The 20,542-nt window shown below is 40.9% G+C and overlaps 1 protein-coding gene across 3 annotated transcripts in view; it reads right to left on the bottom strand.

The window, feature by feature from the left end:
• The window catches only part of CLMN (calmin), a 77,140-nt gene that overhangs the window by 7,321 nt on the left and 49,277 nt on the right, over positions 1-20,542 (bottom strand). For 2 of the 3 annotated variants that reach the window (XM_055715144.1, XM_055715145.1), the window contains exons 2-10: positions 17,826-17,887; positions 15,140-15,235; positions 13,541-13,624; positions 10,226-10,318; positions 8,771-8,961; positions 6,785-6,978; positions 5,709-5,791; positions 2,938-4,260; positions 1,728-1,906 (exon numbers count right to left, since the gene is read on the bottom strand). In XM_055715144.1, the coding sequence (XP_055571119.1) occupies positions 1,728-1,906; positions 2,938-4,260; positions 5,709-5,791; positions 6,785-6,978; positions 8,771-8,961; positions 10,226-10,318; positions 13,541-13,624; positions 15,140-15,235; positions 17,826-17,887 (2,305 nt within the window). Of the gene's footprint in view, positions 1-1,727; positions 1,907-2,937; positions 4,261-5,708; positions 5,792-6,784; positions 6,979-8,770; positions 8,962-10,225; positions 10,319-10,686; positions 13,162-13,540; positions 13,625-15,139; positions 15,236-17,825; positions 17,888-20,542 lie in introns of those variants that run through there. The other variant, XM_055715146.1, reaches the window with a different exon arrangement.

Raw genomic sequence — 20,542 nt, 5'->3', positions numbered from 1 at the left:
AATTCCTAAAGCTAAGCTGTGTTTTGACTTCAAAGAGAGCCACTGCAATTGCACATGCTAGTTCTAAGCTATGCAAAACCACAAATATGCTTTGTTGCATGTGTTAGGATATGGACTTGAATTTATCAGTAACATGATAAAAAATAGCTTTTGGAAAATTTGACCCACAATAAAAAACCCATATGCTCAAATTGGACCCTTCTCTGAAAAGTGGTATTTTATAGGGGTTTTGCACCTTTGACATCATTGATATTTAAGTGAGAGTATACCCGAGGTTTTATGGCTGTCTCTATAAATCCAAAATTGACAAACCTTGCAGGGAACAGAAAGCGTTAAGGAGACAATGGGTTTTTCTAAGCAAACTCTTTCAAATTCATTGAAGTGCTATAGTGATAAGCATCAACAAATGCTTCATGCCATGCGGTTCATGTCCTGCTCAAATAAACGTATTTATTTGAGGAATAAGAACTAAATTATAGTGTAAGAGGGAACACAGGTGAATGGAGTAAAATTAGCTGAGTGCCTCCGTACTGGGTCTGGCTGGGGTGCAGGTGCGGTAAACTTTCCCTACAGCAGCCCCTATAGCGCTGTGCTTTCCATCTGTAGTTAGAATGGTGCTGGTAACACACCCATATTTTTTGACTGTTGCTAAGCAGTGCTCGAACAGCACCAAGGCTGTTGCTCCAATCCCCCTGCCCCAAAGGCTAGTAGGCTGAGGCTGGGCAAGAGGTATATTCCATATCATATCACGTTACGATCATATAACATCGTATGATATAGATATAACATAACATATCATCAGAGAAAGGAAGAAGCTGACAGCTGGACACACACGCTCTCATTATTAAGGCATTTGTCTTCTGAAGCAAGCACTATGCCTGCTGAGGCCCTGCTTCCCAGGAAGTGGCTGGACATCACCTGCTGATGGGAAGCAGACAGTTAGTCTTTTTTTGTGTGTGTCTCCTTTTGCTTTGCTTTAGCGTGTGGCCTTTGCTTTTTTTCATTAAACTGCCTTTACGTCGACCCATGAGTTAGTCATCTTATTTTCTCCCCCCATCCAGCTGAGGATGGGGAGTGAGAGAGTGGCTTGGTGGGTGCCTGGTGGCCAGCCAAGGTCAGCCTACCACAATCTCATTCGCTTGTTCATAGACAGAAAAAAAGTCCAGCAAATGTCTGTTGGAATGGAGCAATGTCACGCGTCCATGTAACGTCACAATGCACACAGGTTATTTCATCTATGTTACAAAACACTATTTCTGTTAGGAAAACAGTTATAACACTGCTGTGTTCAAAATGCACTGGGGTTCCAGTTGGGTTTTGTACAGCAAAGTTTGTATAGTAAAGTCAAATCAAGACCCATTGGCACTGAATCACTCATGTTCAAGAGAAACACAGGAAGAAGCCAATGAGTCCCGGTACACTGCTCCTAAAAGAAGTCTACAGGAAACATCCAGCGGGCAGGGCACACTTCAAAAGACCAGGCATTCATACCAGTTAGGTCAGGGGTCCTCAAACCATGGCCCACGGGCCAGATACGGCCCCCCAGGGTCCTCAATCCGGCCCCCGGTATTTACAGACACCCCCCCCCACCCGCCCCCCGCCGGGGGTTGGGGGGGGAAACCAAGCAGCCGCAGATGGCTGCCTGCCACTGCATCCGCACACCGGCCCCCTAGTTACAAAGTCTGAGGACCCCTGAGTTAGGTTAAGACAATGTTAGTATGAAATACCTGGTCATTTCCTGGCAAACAGCAATTTCTTCCAGTTTATCTTGTGACAGAGTAGCAGTGGCAACTTCTGAGACCTGTAGGTCTTCTTCAATCGTATTTTTCCCTTCTTCCTCCCTATTGCTACTTTCTTCTGGTCTCTTTATGGCTACTGATAAATCCTCAAGGTGCTCTACTATGGTCTGTTGAAAGTAAGAAACATTTTGCATTAGTCAACAAGACCGATTCCCCATCCTTCCAAGCCCTTCCATGTATCTTAGTGATGCAGCCAACTCAGATGCTAAATTGCATGTAGTATGAGATTGGAAGCCTCACTAAAGAGAATAAAAAGCAATCAATTTCTTAAAAATAATTTTGGATACATTGAGCTATAAAGTATCCTCAGTTCCATGTATATACAATTAGTTGTCAGTTATTTTTATATAAGAAGTCATGACATGGTACGGCTCTTTGAATTAATCCGCTACGACTTTTTAAAATCTATCCCCAATTAATCTTTGAAGCTAACAGCAAATTGACTTCATTACTCTAGTAAGTGTCAGGACCAAAACATGTCCAAGGAACTTGTCTAGGCAACATGTAGAATAACATTAAATTAACACATTCCTGAAAAACAGTCCAAAATTACTGCGCTGGAAAATGTGTACAGCAATTCAAAATCGGTGTCTGCAAGAAGAGGTGCAGTAGCAAATTACCTAAATCCAATACACAGAACAATTACTAAGGATCCCCCCTCTTTCTCCTCCTCCAGTGTAGAAAAGCCTTCACTTTACCCATCTAAGTTATCCTACTCAAATTGGTTTAAGCTTTTGTAGGCAAACTTCTTTGGATTCAGACCTTTGCCTGCATCCCTTCTGTATCAGCTATACTACTTTCTGTTCATCTTTTTACAAATTCTTAAAAATACCCTCTGTGATAATCTTTTATGCCTAGGGATTATACAGGAGACTCAAACTACTTTAGAACATAATTAAAATTCACATTTTTGCACTACTGTTAGTATTAGGACTTGATTCTCTCTTTTAATGTCACATCTTCTGAGGGATCTGCAATTCCATTCATTCCAGTAGAGGGCTGTGGCAAACAGTGTAATGGACAGGAAGCCAAGTACATTTTAGGTACTTCTTCAAAACTTTGCAAAACGAAAGCAAATGAAAACATTGAGGTCAGATGCTAGCCCCCATATAAACACAACGAATAAAAAATAAAATACCTCGGGATGCGGTGGAACAGGGGAATCTTGATGGCTGGTGGCCTTTTCGCCATCTTTTTCAATTTCTAACTCTTCTCTTACTAGTAATGGCACTTCTTTTTCATCGGAAGAATTCATGTCGCTGTTAATATCTGTTGTTTCTTCCTCACTGTTCTCAGTATCTATTTCTGATGGAGGGACACTTATCTTATTCCCTAAGTCTGGATCTGGAGCATCTTCCTTGTTGTTCTGTTCTAGTAAGCCCTTCTCACACAAAACATCCGTTACTGTTTCAGAAGAAGCTTTGTCATTTTCAGTATCATAACCTTCAGTATCAATACAAGGCTCAAGATAAGCATTTAAAACTGCTGATATGGGAACATTGTAATGTGGATAATAAAAGAGATCATGGGGTATTACAGATACTTTTGAAGAACTGGGTGGCACTTCAGCTGAAAACTCAACTTCATCAGAGCTGTTCATGTCCTCTGGATTTTTAGGTACATCTGAGAGAGAGTCATCAGATGTTTCATCCTGTGTAGATAGTTCTTGGCTTTTGAGATTAGAACCATTCAGTGAGCAATGGTTAGTTTCTATTGCCTCAAAGACAGATGATTGCTTTGTATGTTCATTTTGTGGAAGTTTCAGTATTTCCTCATTTAGAAGATGAAGAACATACTTATGCGTATTTTCTTCTTTTGAGGTATCTTCTGGTAAAAGAACTGAAGTCTGGGGTTTGCTCTCTTCTACTTTATTTATAGATTCATCTGTAAGTATACCTGAAGTCCAGGATAATGGACTCAAAGAAGAAGTATTGGCTGAAAGGCTCTTAGTTTCATTGTCATATTCAGTAGAGGTTTCTTTAGTTAATTCTTCAGAGTAGTCTTCAAAAGAGTCAACAGAATTTTTCTGATCTGTCAGAACAGCTGGAGAAAGGTCATCGTTCTGTTTCAGTGGATCGTCAGATATGCCCCCTTCACCTGGCATGACTTTATCACTTAGAACCTCCCAAGAGGAATTGGACTCAAAACTGACAGATCCTGTAATTTTCAGTGAGGTAGGCCTCCGAGGCTCCTCTTCAGACGTTTCCTGTGAGTCACCTAACACTTGACTCAATTTCCCATTACATTTTTCAGGAACGGTTTCTGATTGGATTCTCTCAGGGGTGTCATGAATATGAACCTTTGGAGGAGCAGGATGACTCCTCTCATGATTAACAGTATACATATTTTCTTCACTTTCACTTAAAATCAAGATTTTGCCTTCCTTTTCTGAAGGTGTATCTTTGATGTGGACATACGTGGACTCAATTGGAAGCTCCTTGTCAGGATCTGTAAAGTCTTCCTGTAAGTGATGATACGCCATTAAAAGACAAATCATACCTCAGATACCATTTTACTTTTCCCAAACACTAAAGAAGGAATAACCACCTAGCCCATCGCCCCATTACCTTGTGAATGGCCAATTAATGACTCACTCAATTTCAATGTAGGGAAAGCAATTTGGCAAGTCAAGTGACTTGAACAAAGCTCAATGTCAAGGAGCCACCTGTACAGGAAGATTAAAATGCAGACAAGCCTACTCCTCAGTTGTTAATGGATTCATCTCCCTGCTGCACCTGTGGAGACAACTGTCTTGGCTTTTGACACAATCTCAAACCCTGGGAATAAAATAAATCTAACAAGTCTACTAAATCCACTGTGAAATATATTAATATACTAGATTATTCCATTCCAACAGACTGATCTAAAAGTAAAATAAGTAGGCTTTTTCTTTGTCCATTAAAATACCCACAAGTCTTAATGTCAACAAATCTTATGGCTCATTTAATCTAATAATAACTAGATTATTAAAATAATTTTAATTCCAGTGACTTTAGTAATGTTCACCAATTTTATAAGCTACAAAATACATACAAACTGGAATCTTCAGTCAAGAAATGAGCGGAAAAGCCTTTCCTGTAGGAACCATCATTTATGTGCATGTACTTTAGCACAAAAACTTGCCCAGATACTCAGGGGACACTGAGTCCCTCGGGGACCTTTTCAAACCGAAAAGACTATGTTGAACTAGGTTTGTCTGGAACTAGGAGCAGCCTCCACAACACTTTTTCAGCTTATGCAGATCTCTTCTCCAGTTGCTTGGACTTCACATTTTTCCTGGAGTTTTCTGTCTCCTATCTTTTAATTCCACTATAAGATTAACCTGTGTTTCTCCAAAAGACCTTTGTCAATCCCTGACACTGTCAGTCCCTGTTTGCTCCTCAATTCTGTATTTTTGATAATGGCTGCATTGAAGTCCTGGTCCTTTAAGCTGTGGTTTACTTCACGCTTACAATGAGCGCTTTTGACTACTGCACTGACAGGATTCAGCCTCTGGTACCTTGTGTTTGATACGTGCTAAATCCAGATTGATTGTGGCCCTCAAACGTCAAAAGACAGAAGTCAAAATGAAATTCAAAGTCCAATGAATCATCATAGATGAAGGGATAAATTTCAGCCTTATTTAAGAGTAGTATAGCAAAGTAGTAAAGATCTGTGTAACCAGTTCTAACCACTGAAAGTTATAACTGGATGTGTTTAAAAGCACAATTCTACCTAAGCATTTTAGCAATCACCAATGAAAGCCTATTTGACTGGATTTAATGAAAATATGAAAAATTAAATCTGAGTTTGTGGTTTATTTTAAATAGCTTAGCAAGACACCTGGAAGATACATACAGCAATATCTGACTTTATTAAGTACATCAAAGCAAATTAAAAACATGATGTGATATAAGAGTAAACACATACCCCTTCCAGCTCTGGGAAATGTTCCAGAAACTGCGCCACGTATGTCACAATTGACTGTTCATCGGGTGATTCTACCATGATATCTATGGAGACAGATGCAAGAGGCTTGAGCACACATGGTTTTAAAATGCTCTTGAAGAGGAACAGATTGTCAGACATTTATCCTGCCTTTATGATGAGAGAAGTAACAGCTACACTTTTCTTTTTCTGACAAATAAGAAAAATACTTTCCACTGTTGATGGTACTCAAAAGAGTTCTCATCTTACTCACATTGATTTTTTCCTATTTCCAAACACATACCTAACCTGATCAGGGTCCCTTTTCATCTACCTTCATACTGTCATTTATGTTGATGTCACTAGACAGTGATCTTGTTGAGTGACAGCACAGAGGTTTATTTTTAGCAGGATGTCCCAGTCTTCTAACAGGTGACCCGTGAAAGTGCAAATAACCAATCTGTATCAATCATAAAATCAAGACCTAACACCTGTCTAGCAGAGTTCAGTAAAAAACACTGTAAAGCAGCTCCGTTTATATGCATATATTTCTATACACATACATGTATTTATATATGTAAAGATGAGCATACATATCTCTATATATGTATTGTAAAGGAAAAACTGGGAGATGTAAATACAGCTGAATAGATATCTACCCATTTTCCTAGTATGGCAGACTTGCACACTTCATCCTGGAGTGACATTTAGTCTCTGCAGACTGTAGGTGTCATAAAACAGTGCTGATGCAATGAGACACCTCTCAGCACAACAGGGTGGTGATTAATGCCCGCTAGTAGCGCCGATGTCACACAGCACCTAAACATTAACCAGGACCAGCGTACCTAGCTAAACGTATGGTAAGAGCTCTGCCCCCAGTAAGCTTACAGATATTACTGGAAGCATACGACTATAAGCCAGTGATCAATTCTTTTTTATTTTTCTTATCAATCAGCCCAACACACTGATCACATCAACAGCCTAATCACTGGGAGGCTTTTGGTAGGTATCACAACGCAATATTCATGAATTCATTACAGTTTCAATGTTACCCAACAAAGTTGATGTAGGAGTTTTACCTTCTGGTTCTAGGAGCCGAGGAACACCCAGCTTATTCTGTGCTATGCTGAAAGCATCCTCCAGGTTTTCTCGAGCTGATTTCTCCAGTGCTTGCTTCATGTCTACCAAAGTAGAGTCTATTGCTTTTATGACAGCTAAGAAAGCAAGGCCACTCCTCCAACTGCTGGTAAAGTCCTGAACTGCAACACCGTACCTAAACACAATTACATACAGTTCACATAGGTGGCTGTTACAAAATCCAAAGTAAAGGCATCATAATTTTCAAAGGCTCCTGAAAGTTAAATGTAAGGTTGCTGAGTTGCACTAGTCACATTTGAGATCTTTCTGGATTTCAAAACACGCTAAATAAGATCCATAAAACACATGGATTCACAAACTGGATTAGAGCGGCTAACAGCTGACATAAACCTGCTTGTAGGAAGTAGTTAGTAAAAACAAAGCCCTCAAGAACTCAGCAACCACATTTAACATTCACAAAACCGAATGTCTCTGTGATTCCTGTTTCTGTTGCTTTCCAGCATTTTAATATCATAGCTTAGGAAGACTGCCAAAACTCAAATATTTAAAAACATTAAGCACAAATGATTCATATTCCTGTGTACTAGGCCTTCTATAGGAGAAAACTGTGCTTTGCCAAATGCAAATGGGGTCAGTGTATGTATAAACCACAAGTGTGTTAGATGCCCAGAGTTTTGAAGGGAAGAAAAAAACCATCAAGCTTGCAATGAAATACAGCCCCAGAATAGAAAATCCTGCACAGGTCACTGGATAACGTGATTATAATGATGCTATTACATTTTTAATAGTGCAGTTGCAAGAAAAATTTTCTCCTATTAGACATTTTCAATTTGTAATCTTTGACTGGACTGAAAAGTCTATGGCCTTTACTTCTCTGGTCCTCACTTTCCTTGTACCACCTCCCTGTTAATGGCAGTATCAGCATTATTTTGGGACTACAGCTGTGCTTCCTCTGTGGTCTGCACTGGCAGCACTGAACTATGGACCTCAATGGGACAAGTCTATCTGCACAACAAGCGCCCTTAGCTTCACTGGAGATAACCAAGGGGTAATAGGGCCCACAGGACAAAGTGTTTAGGTTGTAAATTTGTATCTTCAACACTAGACACAAAACATTTGTGTTCACAGGCAGATTTGGATTTCTAAATCCATAAACAGACAAAAATGGCAAATATTCAGCTATCTGACTTGTGTAAGTTTGAGCCATGCCCTCTTTAAAACTCTCTGGCAGTCATTGCTTCAGATAACAATATATGTAAAATACATGCCAAGCATTTACACAAGCACAAGAAGTCTTCCACTAAAGTTTTTTAATCCGACAGTAACTCTGCCAAGGTAAAGCATTAGTAGACAAAATGATTTGGTGAAATAACTGCTTTTTTATTAAAGAGGGGAGAGATGTTTTAAGCAATGAAGTGGACCTAAACGTTAGACATTCATGAGAACTGATTTAAGATTTACCTCCTTCCCCTCTTGAATTCTAGGAACAATAGGGGCTCTATCCTTCAAGGCACTCTACGGTACACAGGCAAGCTCCCTCAGGGCTGCTGATTAATTTAAAAGGCTGTTGCTAAAGCATTTCAATATATTTATTTTTTCAGTTCACCCCTTGTTTATGCCTCCCCTTAAATTAGCAAAAGATACCAAACAGACTGCATGAAAGCCAAGGGGTAGGGGGAGGAGGCAATGATCCTGTTTTAAACCGTGCCAAGCAGATTAGTGCAAGTTAACATTTAACACTCAAATCATGAAGCCAGCAGCACACACAGCTTCAAGGTCAGATGGCTGCTGTAGACACAAGGCCGTAGTAATATACCCCCTTCAGAGACCGTGTGCTTGCAAACTTTGAAAGCAGACGAAGCCACAGCGCACAGTAACACACACAAGGGGCAGGAGAGAGAAAAGGGATTCAGCTTCAAAAAGGCAGGCAGCAAAACACGGTTTTACGCAAGGGTTTGTTAGCTTACTTTCTGGTTTTCCTCTGAACCCAGATCAAAAGGGCTCTGATGGCTTTCCGCTGATCCTTCACTGTAACAGACATGTTTCTCTCCACACTGGGAGTGCTGGGGTGGGATGTGTCTGACTCTGGACCACTGGGCCCAGAAGACAGGCTGGAGGAGGAGGAGTTCCTGTTGAGGTTGCCTGTCAGCTCCTTAATCTGTAATAAAAGGCAAAACACGCAGTGCTCTGGTTTAACACTGGCTGCGTGGAGAACTCACTGCTTGTTTTCATGCAATCTTTAAAGATACCAGTGCCATAACTGAATTCTAAAAGGTAACTGTAGTCCTGTCCACTGTAACTCTCACCTCGGACTGCACAGGTGAGACAGCCAGCATCATCCCAGCTGGCAACCCCAGGGAACAGAACGGGCAAGGTTCATGATGAACTGAGCAAATTCACATTAAACAAAAAACAAAGAAACGTGTCCTTGAAAGAAAAGTTAGCTTAATTGAAATCGCTCTTTTCACAGAACTTGTTTAAGTGAAATATTTTTGGTCAAGAAATGGTGACCTGCAGCAGCACTCCTGTTCTTGGTCAGCATTTGAGTCCAAATTATCCACTCTGCTGCTTTTAGGTCCCCCATGCCCTCCGCTGCAGGGGTGACAGATTCTGGTCGCACCTTCTCTGCCTGTGAGTCTGTCTGGTCAAACTAGTGCTGTTCAGCTTGAGGAGCTCAGTCAGGGAGAGAAACTGCAATACAACTTTGAGATTATTTAACCTATAGCCACTTTTTAAATGAGCCCAAGAGAATGAAGGAGCCCTGCAGTCTTACAAGGCTGCAGAACCCTCCTGCCGTCACTCTCCGTTCGTTAGAATTTGTAGGTGCTGCCCAGAAGGTAATTTTCAAAATACATGCAGATTAGGGAGCAGTTTTAATCTAAGCCTGGGACTAAATCAATTTGCAGGATCAAATCAGTTTTTTCAGTTCCAGGCTCTTCAAGACCTTTCACTTGGCCATCTACATTAGTTGCGAATTTTTGCCATGTTGAGCAAGTCTCTGGAGATCAGTGATTCCACATGGAATTTCCCACCACACTGGACCAAATCCAGAAAAGGCTATTGAAAATAAACTGTGACCTGGAACCAAACCTGAGATGTTGGTTCAGATCCAAGGAATCTGGAACAGAACCCTGAGAAGGCACAGGAGAGAAGGAAAAGTAGTAATCTGAAGCTCTAATTCTGGTCCAAGTCAAACAAGGGCTTAAATTGTCTCCTGTTTACACCAAAACACGTCCAATGAAGTAAAATGAAAGCAGCTGCAGGTATTAAATTAGCCTACGTTAGGAGAGAAAAGCTCAGGTTTAGCATGCTTAATTATGTTCTTTAGGATTAAAAATCAATTTAAAAATCAGTATCCAGCTGGAATAGATTGATACCATAAAGATTGTTCACTTACAATTAAAGTATTCAAGTTTTATTACCTGAAAAAACAAGATTATATTCCATATTAGTCCAAGTACCAGAGAGGAATTTCCATCTGCTATTTCTGCTGCATCGATGCTAACAAGCTTTACCTGTAGAAGATCATAAATTCAGAGCTGAACTCAAAGAAGCAAGGCAAATGCAAATAATGCACTCAGACTACTGGCTATGTCCACAACAATTCCGCCACTGACTGGCCAGCCAAAAAAGCAATACTGGAATCTCGTGTTAATAATAATTTGCCCTGATCACAACCACCCTGCTCATGGAACTCTTATCTCAAACCCCCAGCACAGTCTGTAGAACCTAAGTGAGCCCAGTTCTGCATCCTCAGGACCACAAATGTGTTTCCTCCATACAAAAGTGGAACAAGATGGTGCCCTGTCCAGCAGATCCTATTCTTAAAAAATAGAGAGTCACTTCTTGCACAAAAATTAAAATCTTAATAGGATCTGCTTACTTCTGTTCTGCTATGCATCTCCTTTCTCCTCGCTAGTCTCACCTTACACAGCTTGTCACAGAGTTCTGATTAGATCAGTTAGCAAAGGATAGGGTTGCCTAATCCAAGCAAACTCTAGACTTTCCCACACGGAGGTTTCTTCCCCCTGATAACACCAGGATGTTATTCTCTTTAGACAACACAGACTTGGTTTTGGCAAAGGTCATGGAGGAGGGAGGAAGCAAGGAGGCTGTCAGTACTGCATACAGCACCCAGACTGAGTTAAAGGCCAGCATACAGCCCATTTATCACTTAGAAATCCTGTACATGATGAATCACTTAGCAGTGCTTTACCCTCCTGCCCCAGTTCCATAGAAGCTTACTCTGACGGGTTCCACCCACTGCGGTTTAATATCTAACCCTACCCTGAAGCTCTTGGCAGCCAAGGCATTTTGCCAACACTTTCATCACCACCCTTCACTAACCGGTTTGGTTAAACTGAAAAAAGGAAAGCAAAATAACTTTATCTAGTGGTTCACACAACAGTTTTCAATCTTAGCAAGAAGACACCTCTAGCTGTCATATTTCAAGGGTCAGATTTCTTGCTAGCTCCAAGGTATTTGGCATGGGAAAATCTCAAAAGACCTAGTACATTTGAATAGCAGCTTTTGCAAAATGGGGAGCATGTGGCATTTATTGCTAGGCTGCTCTCAGCGTCAGTGCTGTCCTCTCACTGCTGCTTATGTTTGTCACTCAGTTCAGCAGAGATACCCAGCTAGAATCACAGAGTGGTCAGGGTTGGAAGGGACCTCTGGAGATATCTAGTCCAACCCCTTGCTAAAGCAGGTTCACCTCAAGTAGGTTGCACAGAATCACATCCAGGCAGGTTTTGAATGTCCCCAGAGGAGACTCCAGAACCGCGCTGGGCAGCGTGTTCCAGTGCTCTGGCACTCTCAAGGTAAAGAAGTTCTTCCTTGTATTCAGGTGGAACTGCCTGTACTTCAGTTTGTGCCCGTTGCCCCTTGGCCTGTCGCTGGGCACCACTGAAAAGAGCCTGGCCCCATCCTCTTGGCACCCGCCCTTGAGATATTTGTAGACATTGATAAGATCCCTCTCAGTGTTCTCCAGGCTAAGGAGGCCCAGCTCTCTCAGCCTTTCCTCACAAGGGAGATGCTTCTTTGCAGCCTTCCACTGGACCCTCTCCAGCAGTTCCCTGTCTCTCTGGAACTGGGAAGCCCAGCGCTGGACACAGCACTCCAGATGCTGCCTCACCAGGGCAGAGCAGAGCAGGAGGATCACCTCCCTCGACCTGCTGGCCACGCTCCTCCCAATGCTCCCCAGAACCCACCGGCCTTCTGGCTCATGGGCAACTTGCTGTCCAAGAAGATACTGGCTGCTTACTTTTAAGGGAACAAGAAATCCATACAAAAGTAGGTGGTTTAGCGCTAGTAATTAAAAGGCTGCCTGTGTCTAAGGCTTCTCCTGCTTAGCCTTGCTCATGAAGGTTCCAGGTTGTCCCCTAGTGAGGTCCTGGCAATCAGACAGGATTCAGCTGCAGCTCTGCAATGTGTTGATATCAACTGAGAGAAAAAATCTCATGTGCCAGTGGGCGTGAGCTGGATTTGGGTAGAAAGCATCAACTGGGAAACCACTTAAGAAATAGGCGAACATGTGAAATATTTTGTAGCAGTTCTACAGCAGGACATGTAGACATTTAGGGCTGGATCAGCCCCTGCTGGAGGAGTTTCCAAAAGGAGACTGGAATACCTGGAAGTTACTGGACAACTTCTTGACTTTTCACATCCTCTCCTGGGGAAAAAGGCAAAGGAGGTTAAACCTCCCACATCTACGAGGACATAAAGAGATCCACTAAGACCTCACATCATGCTCATACCTGCACTGGGGTTTGCAGCGACTCCTGCACGACTAGCACTGCTGCAGGATCCCTGGAGCAAGAGCTATGCTCATTGCAGGGAAGCAGCAAAGTAACATCAGTTGCTGCTGTGTCATTCCATGCATGGCAGGGTTTTGCCCCTGTGTGCACACACCGGATCCCTCCTCACCCGTAAAGTTTACACCCTGCTGCAGTCCTTTATAGGACATAGTCCAATATTTGTTCTCTCTTGTGAAAGATCTTGGTATACCATGCATACGAGTTCTTACATGGCTGGGACTTCTCTTGACCCCATTACTTCTCAATGTTTTTCAACAGCCTCAAGACACAGGTCACATCCATAGGGCTTTGGAATAAAGCCCTAATGGGAGAAATAAAAAAAGAAGAATGAATCATTTAAAGCTAAAAGGTCTGATCTTGCGTGGTCACTTACAACTTTAGGAAGTGATGTTGCAGTAGTGCCACACTGACTATGAAGGAAGTTATATCCTTATGAGGTTTTAATTCCTGGAAGTATGCATTTATGTCATGTTCCCAGATTTAATTTTCTCTTGCCTTTGACTCATGGTAAGCTGCTGCAGCAGTTTACCAGACAAATACACGATTTGTAAGATTGAAAGTATTTCTGATGAAAGTCAGTCATCTACCTTCAGTGTAACTGAAGTAATGCCACTAAGACCCAGTTCATAAAAATTACTTTTCTTTTTATTTTCTTTTAATATTAGGCTCCTAATCCTTTAATCCTGCTGAAGTTTTACATTATAAAATGAACAAATAATCCTTGTTTTAGACTCTGTAGGTGTACTTGTTGTGCATTTTTATGTGGCTTTTCAGCCTTGCTGCTAAGGTAAGGCACCGTGCCTTTAAGCAGTACATTTCTCTTGGGTACATGCAGGCATTAGACTAGTTACAGTTACAACAATTACAATTTGCAACATACATCAGGAGAAAATAGTAAGACCAGCCTTTGGAAATACTCACGTTGCTGTCCTCCAAGAACTTAAGTGCTTTAGCTATGTTGTTCAAACGAAAAATTCGATGGGTTGAAGATTTGTATTCATGCATCTAGAAGAAATAAGAGCCACACTGTTTTTAAAAATGGTGGAATTATTCACTGCATCATACGAAGCTTAAAAAACTACAAACAGAGGCAAAATAAGCTAAGGAAAACTATCTAGGTAAAATTATTGCCATCTCTTCTGATCAGAAAAGTGCTTCAACTACGTGATCTGCCCTTAGTGTAGCAAAACAGGGTTAGCAACCAGCTTTTCTGCTCTCCAGATGTTATCACCCTTTAGACCTGCCACGTTGATTATTTATGCAGTCACTCCCCAGCCATGTTCAGTCACAGGATCAAATTTACCTGAAAATTCATAATAATAGATTTTTTTTTTCTCTTGAATTAAATTAAATGATCCTAATTAGGAAGCATGAGCAGTTTTCATAGCAGGCACATAGGTGGGAGGCAGAAACCTTCACTGGCAGAAATGAAACAGATTTGTTGTGTGCCTGTCTGCCTGCAATTCCTCTTTGGCACACTGTTTTTTCCAGATGCATGCAGGAACATTTACCTGCCAGTGCAACAAGTTTGGCCAGCTGACCTTACCTCCTTCCTTGCCCTCCTCCCTGACCTCCCAGGGTATAACCTCGGGTCTGTCATGATGTTTCTGCCCCTTCAACTCCTTTCCAGCCTGGTGCTCTGCATTCTGTATGAACGCACACAGAGACACTGCTGCTTCTGCTACAGCTCCTCAAAACTGCAAGAATATTAAAAAACGGTAGTTCTGACCATGTGACCACAGCGGCCATACATGCTGCAGTACGCAGATGGTTCAGTCACTGAAGAGTCACTGCAAGTGCATCTGCAGTGGTGAGACAGCTGCAGAGCAGGTCTCTCTTATCCAAGTATGATACCCACAGAGAAGAGGGTACTTGCTGACAAGAATGATGCAGAAAGAAAACATGAAAGTCAACTGCAATTGGTCATTTATATTTGCACTGGGTGTTTCCATTTCTGGTATGTGAAACTTTATACAGCTCCTACCAAGAAAGGAGGAGAGAAAAAAATTCTGATAAGGGAAGCTTTGCCCTTCTAATATAGATCACATCAGTAAGACTAATGAAACCTGAGCCAGGATACCAGAACTAAACTCACAACTACACCAGGTATCAGCAGACCTATGAAGCATCATAATGATCTTAGACAAAATAGAAACAGAATTTATAGATTAAAAAAAGTAATACAGCAAATATGTCTTTTCTTAATAATGTGACTGGGGTGATCTCCAAATGGAATATGTGAGCATTAATGTATTAAAGCCTTAAAAACCCTGAGGGGTAGGAATGTTTACACTTATCACAGACCATTTACACCTCATTGTTTTACATTTCCTTGAAACCTAAGTTACAACTCAGGACAGCAACCTGTAACATAAGGAAATCTGAACAAAGTTGCTGAAATAACTACTATAACCAAGACATGGGACCAAATTCACCTTTATTCCTTGGATGTCTATACACTGTTGCTTGTAACACACAGAGCTCCATACCTACAGAGGTTTCTCCCTCTTGCACACATACCAGCTTTTGTCCTGACAGGACTTCCAGCAGCGCCATCAAGATTTTGCCATCTTGTATATCAATAAACAAGTCTTTCACTTTCAGAGGAGGCTTGCGCTGTGAAGAAAAGAAACCAGGTAGTTTTTAAAGCAGTACTGCTTGGTAAGTCATCATTATTTCAGAGCGTAAGAAGAATTTTACAAGACAGAGGCACTAGAAGTACATCTTAGCCTGCAGGAAGAAAGGGCTGACTATTATTCACATCAGTGGCAATTCTGTCCTAGGAACATCAGAGCTAAAACTCAGATGTGGTATTCTTGTAACTGAGATCAGACACGGACTTATTCCAGATTTCCTGTAACAGAATCTCACCCTAAATACTCTGCTTTAGGAAGCGACCACCCAAGGGTTGGATGCTGATCCCTTAGACTAAGTCAAGTCCAGCAGAAACAAATACCTCTTTATGCTGAAATAAATCCATGATCTAGCTGGCCACAATGACGTGTCTCCTCTGTGAGGTTTCTGGTGGTGCCATTCTGTTTCCCAGCATTTTCTAAGTACTTTAAGTAGCAACTTCTTGTATTGTGTCTCTCTCGTCTCAGCAAATCTCCAAAAGGAACCATCTCCTCACTTCACCAAGGTGTCTGATGATGTGTGCACTGTGAGGCACACAGCCAAGTAAGCTCAGCCCTTAGGGGTAGTCTCAGCTGCAGCGATTATACTCTGTTCAGGTGTTACTCACGTGTCCCTGAAGAACCCAATCTTTTTATCTTTGGTTGGGCAATGCACTACTGTTTGATTAAGCACTGCTTCTGGCAAACTGGGACCACACATTTTCATTACTAGCCTTTAATCTAAAAAAGAGTAAAAAACAATGCTTCATACTGAAAAAAGCTAAGTATTATCCATTTCAAAATGAAATAATCTATATGAAAGCCTCAAACCCAAACCTTTTTTATTCTTTCAGTACTTAAGACAAGAACAACCAGAACTCAGAAGCTGCAGACTACTCCTGATTATCCCATGACCAGCAGAACCTCTCAAAAGATGACCCAGATAGGATGGTCTGCTCAAAAAGGGGACACTGCACACCTTAAGTTTCCTGAATAAGTACGAGAAGGCAACTTCACTGCTGCTTTTAAAAGAAAGAAGCCACTCTGCAAGAAGTGCTTCTTTGAGGATAAAGACAGAAGCCACCTTACTTCATGAGTGTCCTTGGGGAATCACCTGTAATTAGAGTGCTCTAGCAAAGCTCTCGTTATTTACATAGGTATGTTTATTATGCCACTTCCAGGAAAAACATTAATATAGCATCAAACTTTTGCCCTTTCTTCAGAAAAGCATTTTTCTTTGTTGAACCAGAGAGGAAAATAATTTGTATGCACTCCAGAGAAAACAGTTCACCTGCCCACAAAGTTTCTAAGACTTCATATGCTTGGCACAGCAGAATTAACAGCACCCTACAGGCTTTTTTATGATCTAATACCTTCTGTAAATCAAAGACCTCCTCCACAGTCACATACTTGATAACCCTTTTTGACAACTTCCAAAATCACAGTTAGTTGAAAGCCCTAGAGCCTGATTCATGAAGGCATCACGTAACAACGCCTTCGTTCTGAAAGACCTTTGGGAGCAATTGCTAGCCAAAACATTTTCAACCAGCCTTATTCTGATTTTCCAGTGAGATTTAAGAGGATACCTTTGTTCCTTCAGCAAGACTCACTGCAGAGTGGTGGACTTCAGCAACATATTTATGTGATGCTTTTCTTCTAAAACCCTTTACTTTACTACGTCTAAAATGCAATCACTTCCCAACAACTACAGGAGCTAGACTGAGAGTCAGCTTGTAGCCCAAACTTTGTCCCAGTCTGTACTTTATGAAATTTAGCTACAGATACTAAAAGCACTGTGAAGTTCAAACTCCAGCCCAAGCTGGGACTTCATCTAGATCAGGAAGCTGGTCTCATTCCTTGATCCTCCACTAAACATTGCTGCTGTCTCAGTAATATTAAGATTTTTTTTCCTCTTTTTTCATCCTCAACAGCAGGAAAGTTGTCCTCTGGATGGCAGGCTACTCAGGATAGTTAGTACTTACCTACTATCAATAAGAACGGTAAATTAAGTTCAATAGCCATATTATGGTGTGATTAAGAAACAATTACATCTTAAATTCCAAAAACAATTACATCTTAAAGTCCAAAAATTAGTTTTCTAACATAAGTGGGTATGTAAAGAGCCCATCACACAGCTCCTACAAAACATGACTAACAAGGAATGTTTCCTGTCTGCAGATGTGGGAAGAAGCCAGGTTCTGAAGAACATGTCTTTGGCCATGGTGCCTCAGATGTTTGACCTTCCAGGCCAAGGAAGAACACAGTCATCATCACCTCAGAGCAGCCTCAACCACATTTGATTTTATTTGGGTACATTCTATGGGGAAATTCCAGCCTCATTATAACAGTCAGCAGCATTAAAGACTTCAATGCACCTGAGATGAACTAAAGCCAGCCAAGTATTCATTGCACCTGAAAAGCAATTTTCATTTACCCAGAAACATGCTTTCAGCTTCCCCTCATTCCCCTCCAAACATCCCCATATGCACAGAAGTCAACTTTGTTTCCAAATTTTAACTATCAAAAGAATTAACTGCAATATGTCTATGGTTGTGTCCTTGTATCCCAATATCAAGACTGTTTGTCAGCCTTACCTTTCCCAAATGTAGATTTATCCATCTGGTAAAGGTCCTCTTCTGTACATTTTCCCGTTCCACTGGAAATATCAGAAACAAAAAACAGTACTTAAGTTTCCAGAAGAGGGAAAGCTGGTAGGAAATTTCAAAAACTGATGCCAAAACCCTCAGAATTCATGACAGCCCTGTGAGTAAAACAAATATATTCCAAATCGGGAGATATAAGGTTGAGCTATGATATTTTATTCTATTTCTTTGCCCAGACATGATCTATATACTTGTAGATGCATTCTAAAGGATGTCAGAAGAAATCTCTCTTAGTTTTGCAATCTTCCATGTAGCTTTTGAGAGGTGAACATCCATGTGTTGTGCACAGCTCTCCAGTGATGTTAGCCTCTGAGCAGGCAGCTTGACCCTTCTATGTCAATTTATAGGATTATTACTCTGACACCCTCATGCAAATTGGGCTGGTGTGGATTCCAATGTACTTACTTGCATGCACAAGGAAACAAGATCACATTAGCCAACACAACAATTTTGTCTTCATTCTTATGAATGGAAAAGCCTCATCAAATCTCATATTCCCAAGCTCCTAAGCAGTGCATTTAAAATCAAAATTCCAAGTCCCTAAATTGAAAAGTCATTTTATTTATATTGCAATAAGATGAGGAGTGCTTGTTCCTTGCCAGAAGTGCTGTATGCTAGGTGCTGTACAAACAGCTCTTGGGCCAGCTGACGAGTTTTTAATCACATCTGCCATTTCCTGAATCCATTTCCATAGTGAACTACAGCAAAAGTGTAAGGGGAATCATATTACTGACCAACTCTCATTTACCTTCTAATATAAAGAAGTAAACCATATATTTAATATAAATGAAGTAGACTGACAAAGTAATATTTCATTTTAGAGACAATTATTCTCGAGTGGTTCTCAAATTTCACTTGAATTAAGGAAATCTGGCAATTTATGAACAAAACCTATTAAATCTAGTTATATGCTGTATTTCAATTTACTCATAGAGCATATCAAATACATTTTAAAACCATTTTGTGTTTCTTCAGCCCTACAAAAATAGCTAACCGATCTACTGGGAAATCACATTCTGTAAAAGTCAGGTTTGTTTTTATTGGTCAGACTAATTATAGATTAAGTAGTAGCTTCCGTAAATCAAACTAATATTCTTCTTTTTGATCATTTTAACTGAAGGGTCAGCAGTCTCTAATCATATGTATAATTGTTTTCTGTATTTTGATGCATTGGAACAGAGCTTTCAGCATGAATTACATCTGTCACCAATGGCTGTTCAGGCCTTTTAAGTCCTCTTGTTCCTGTAAAACCTGATTTTATGTAAGATTGGTTAAAAAAATTCATTACCCCTCAAGTGCTTTAGAAAACATGGAAAATGCCAAACTAATTATTGCTGTTGGCTTTTCCTTTAAAATATCTTAGAAGAATGTGCACAGATTTGAAACAGCTCTCTACAAATGACACTGTAAATTATATTACAGATCCAGAATATCTGTAAAAAACCCATAGCATTTACCACCTACAAATCTTGAAGTACGATAAACTAAGAGACGTCACATATTTCCTGGGCTTCCCTTCCTTCAGCACCTCGGCCCCACAACTGGCTTTCCATGCACTCACACATCCACGGCTGAGGAGCAGAAGTGCTATGTGTCACCTAGGGTGTAGCTTCCACAATCAATCTGTTAAAATTAACTTTGAGGGTGGGTGGAGGTTAATGTTCAGCCAGATCTGTTTCCCGATATACTTCTTTTCATTCAAACACATGTATTGGTGCAAAGGGGAAGGCAGAATGGGTGCAGGAGCTAGCAGCAGGCAACGGGGCCACCTCTTTCTTAAGCTTCTCTGAAATGCTCAGGAATGCTCGGATGGGCACTGCCAGGTTTTGGAGAGGACAGGAGACCTTATCAAATGGGCTGGGTATACAGACTTCTAATGTCTAACAAAATCAGAAAGAAATCACAGGAAGGTACACAGAAGCAAAATAAATATTTTCTGATTTCACCAGAGGCTTGGTTTCCTCGTTTTGGGTCCTATTTTTCATCAGTCACTTTGGCAACCTTCATTTTCAGGGTAAATAAGGATGCAAAAGAGAGCTGTGTTTATTTACAGATCATCCATAAAGCTAAGCACACATTGGCTCCTAATTTTGCTGCAGAAATTCTGCCATCGACGCAAATTAGAGGTGCACATATGCCTCAAAGGATGGGAGAGCCAAGCTGGTATTACCGCTTCAGGAAGCTCACATATGAAAAAAAAAAAAAAAGGGAAAAAAAAAAAAAGGAAAAAAAGCAAAAGCACATTCAGGAAAGCATTTGCATATATACACAGGTTTCTGACACGAAACCAGTGGACATTTCTACAGCAAATAGCCTCTTTCCCGTAAGAACGATAACCCCAGAATGGACACTATCTGATCCTGTAATAGTCTAAAGCAATAGTAACTGGACAGGGAACAGGAAAGGGGAGGAAATGCGTTTATAAAATCCCTAAGGCAGACAAACTCCTAATGCAGTCCATATGCTCAATGGTAGAGTTAATGGGAAAAGTTCAGCACAGGTATTTACCGATGTGTGCCTTTAACTGTTATTCTCCTCCAGCTTTGTGGACCTCCCAGTTTCCGTACAGCCCCTCTTCTCCACCACCTTTTCATTTGAGACGATTGTAGAGACTCTATAAACTTTATACAGTTTCTATAAATTAAATG

Source organism: Falco cherrug, chromosome 7 (genome assembly GCF_023634085.1).
Source record: "Falco cherrug isolate bFalChe1 chromosome 7, bFalChe1.pri, whole genome shotgun sequence".
Taxonomy (NCBI): Eukaryota; Metazoa; Chordata; class Aves; order Falconiformes; family Falconidae; genus Falco; species Falco cherrug.
Note: the sequence above shows the minus strand (reverse complement) of the source record. Positions and strands in the feature narration are given on the sequence as shown.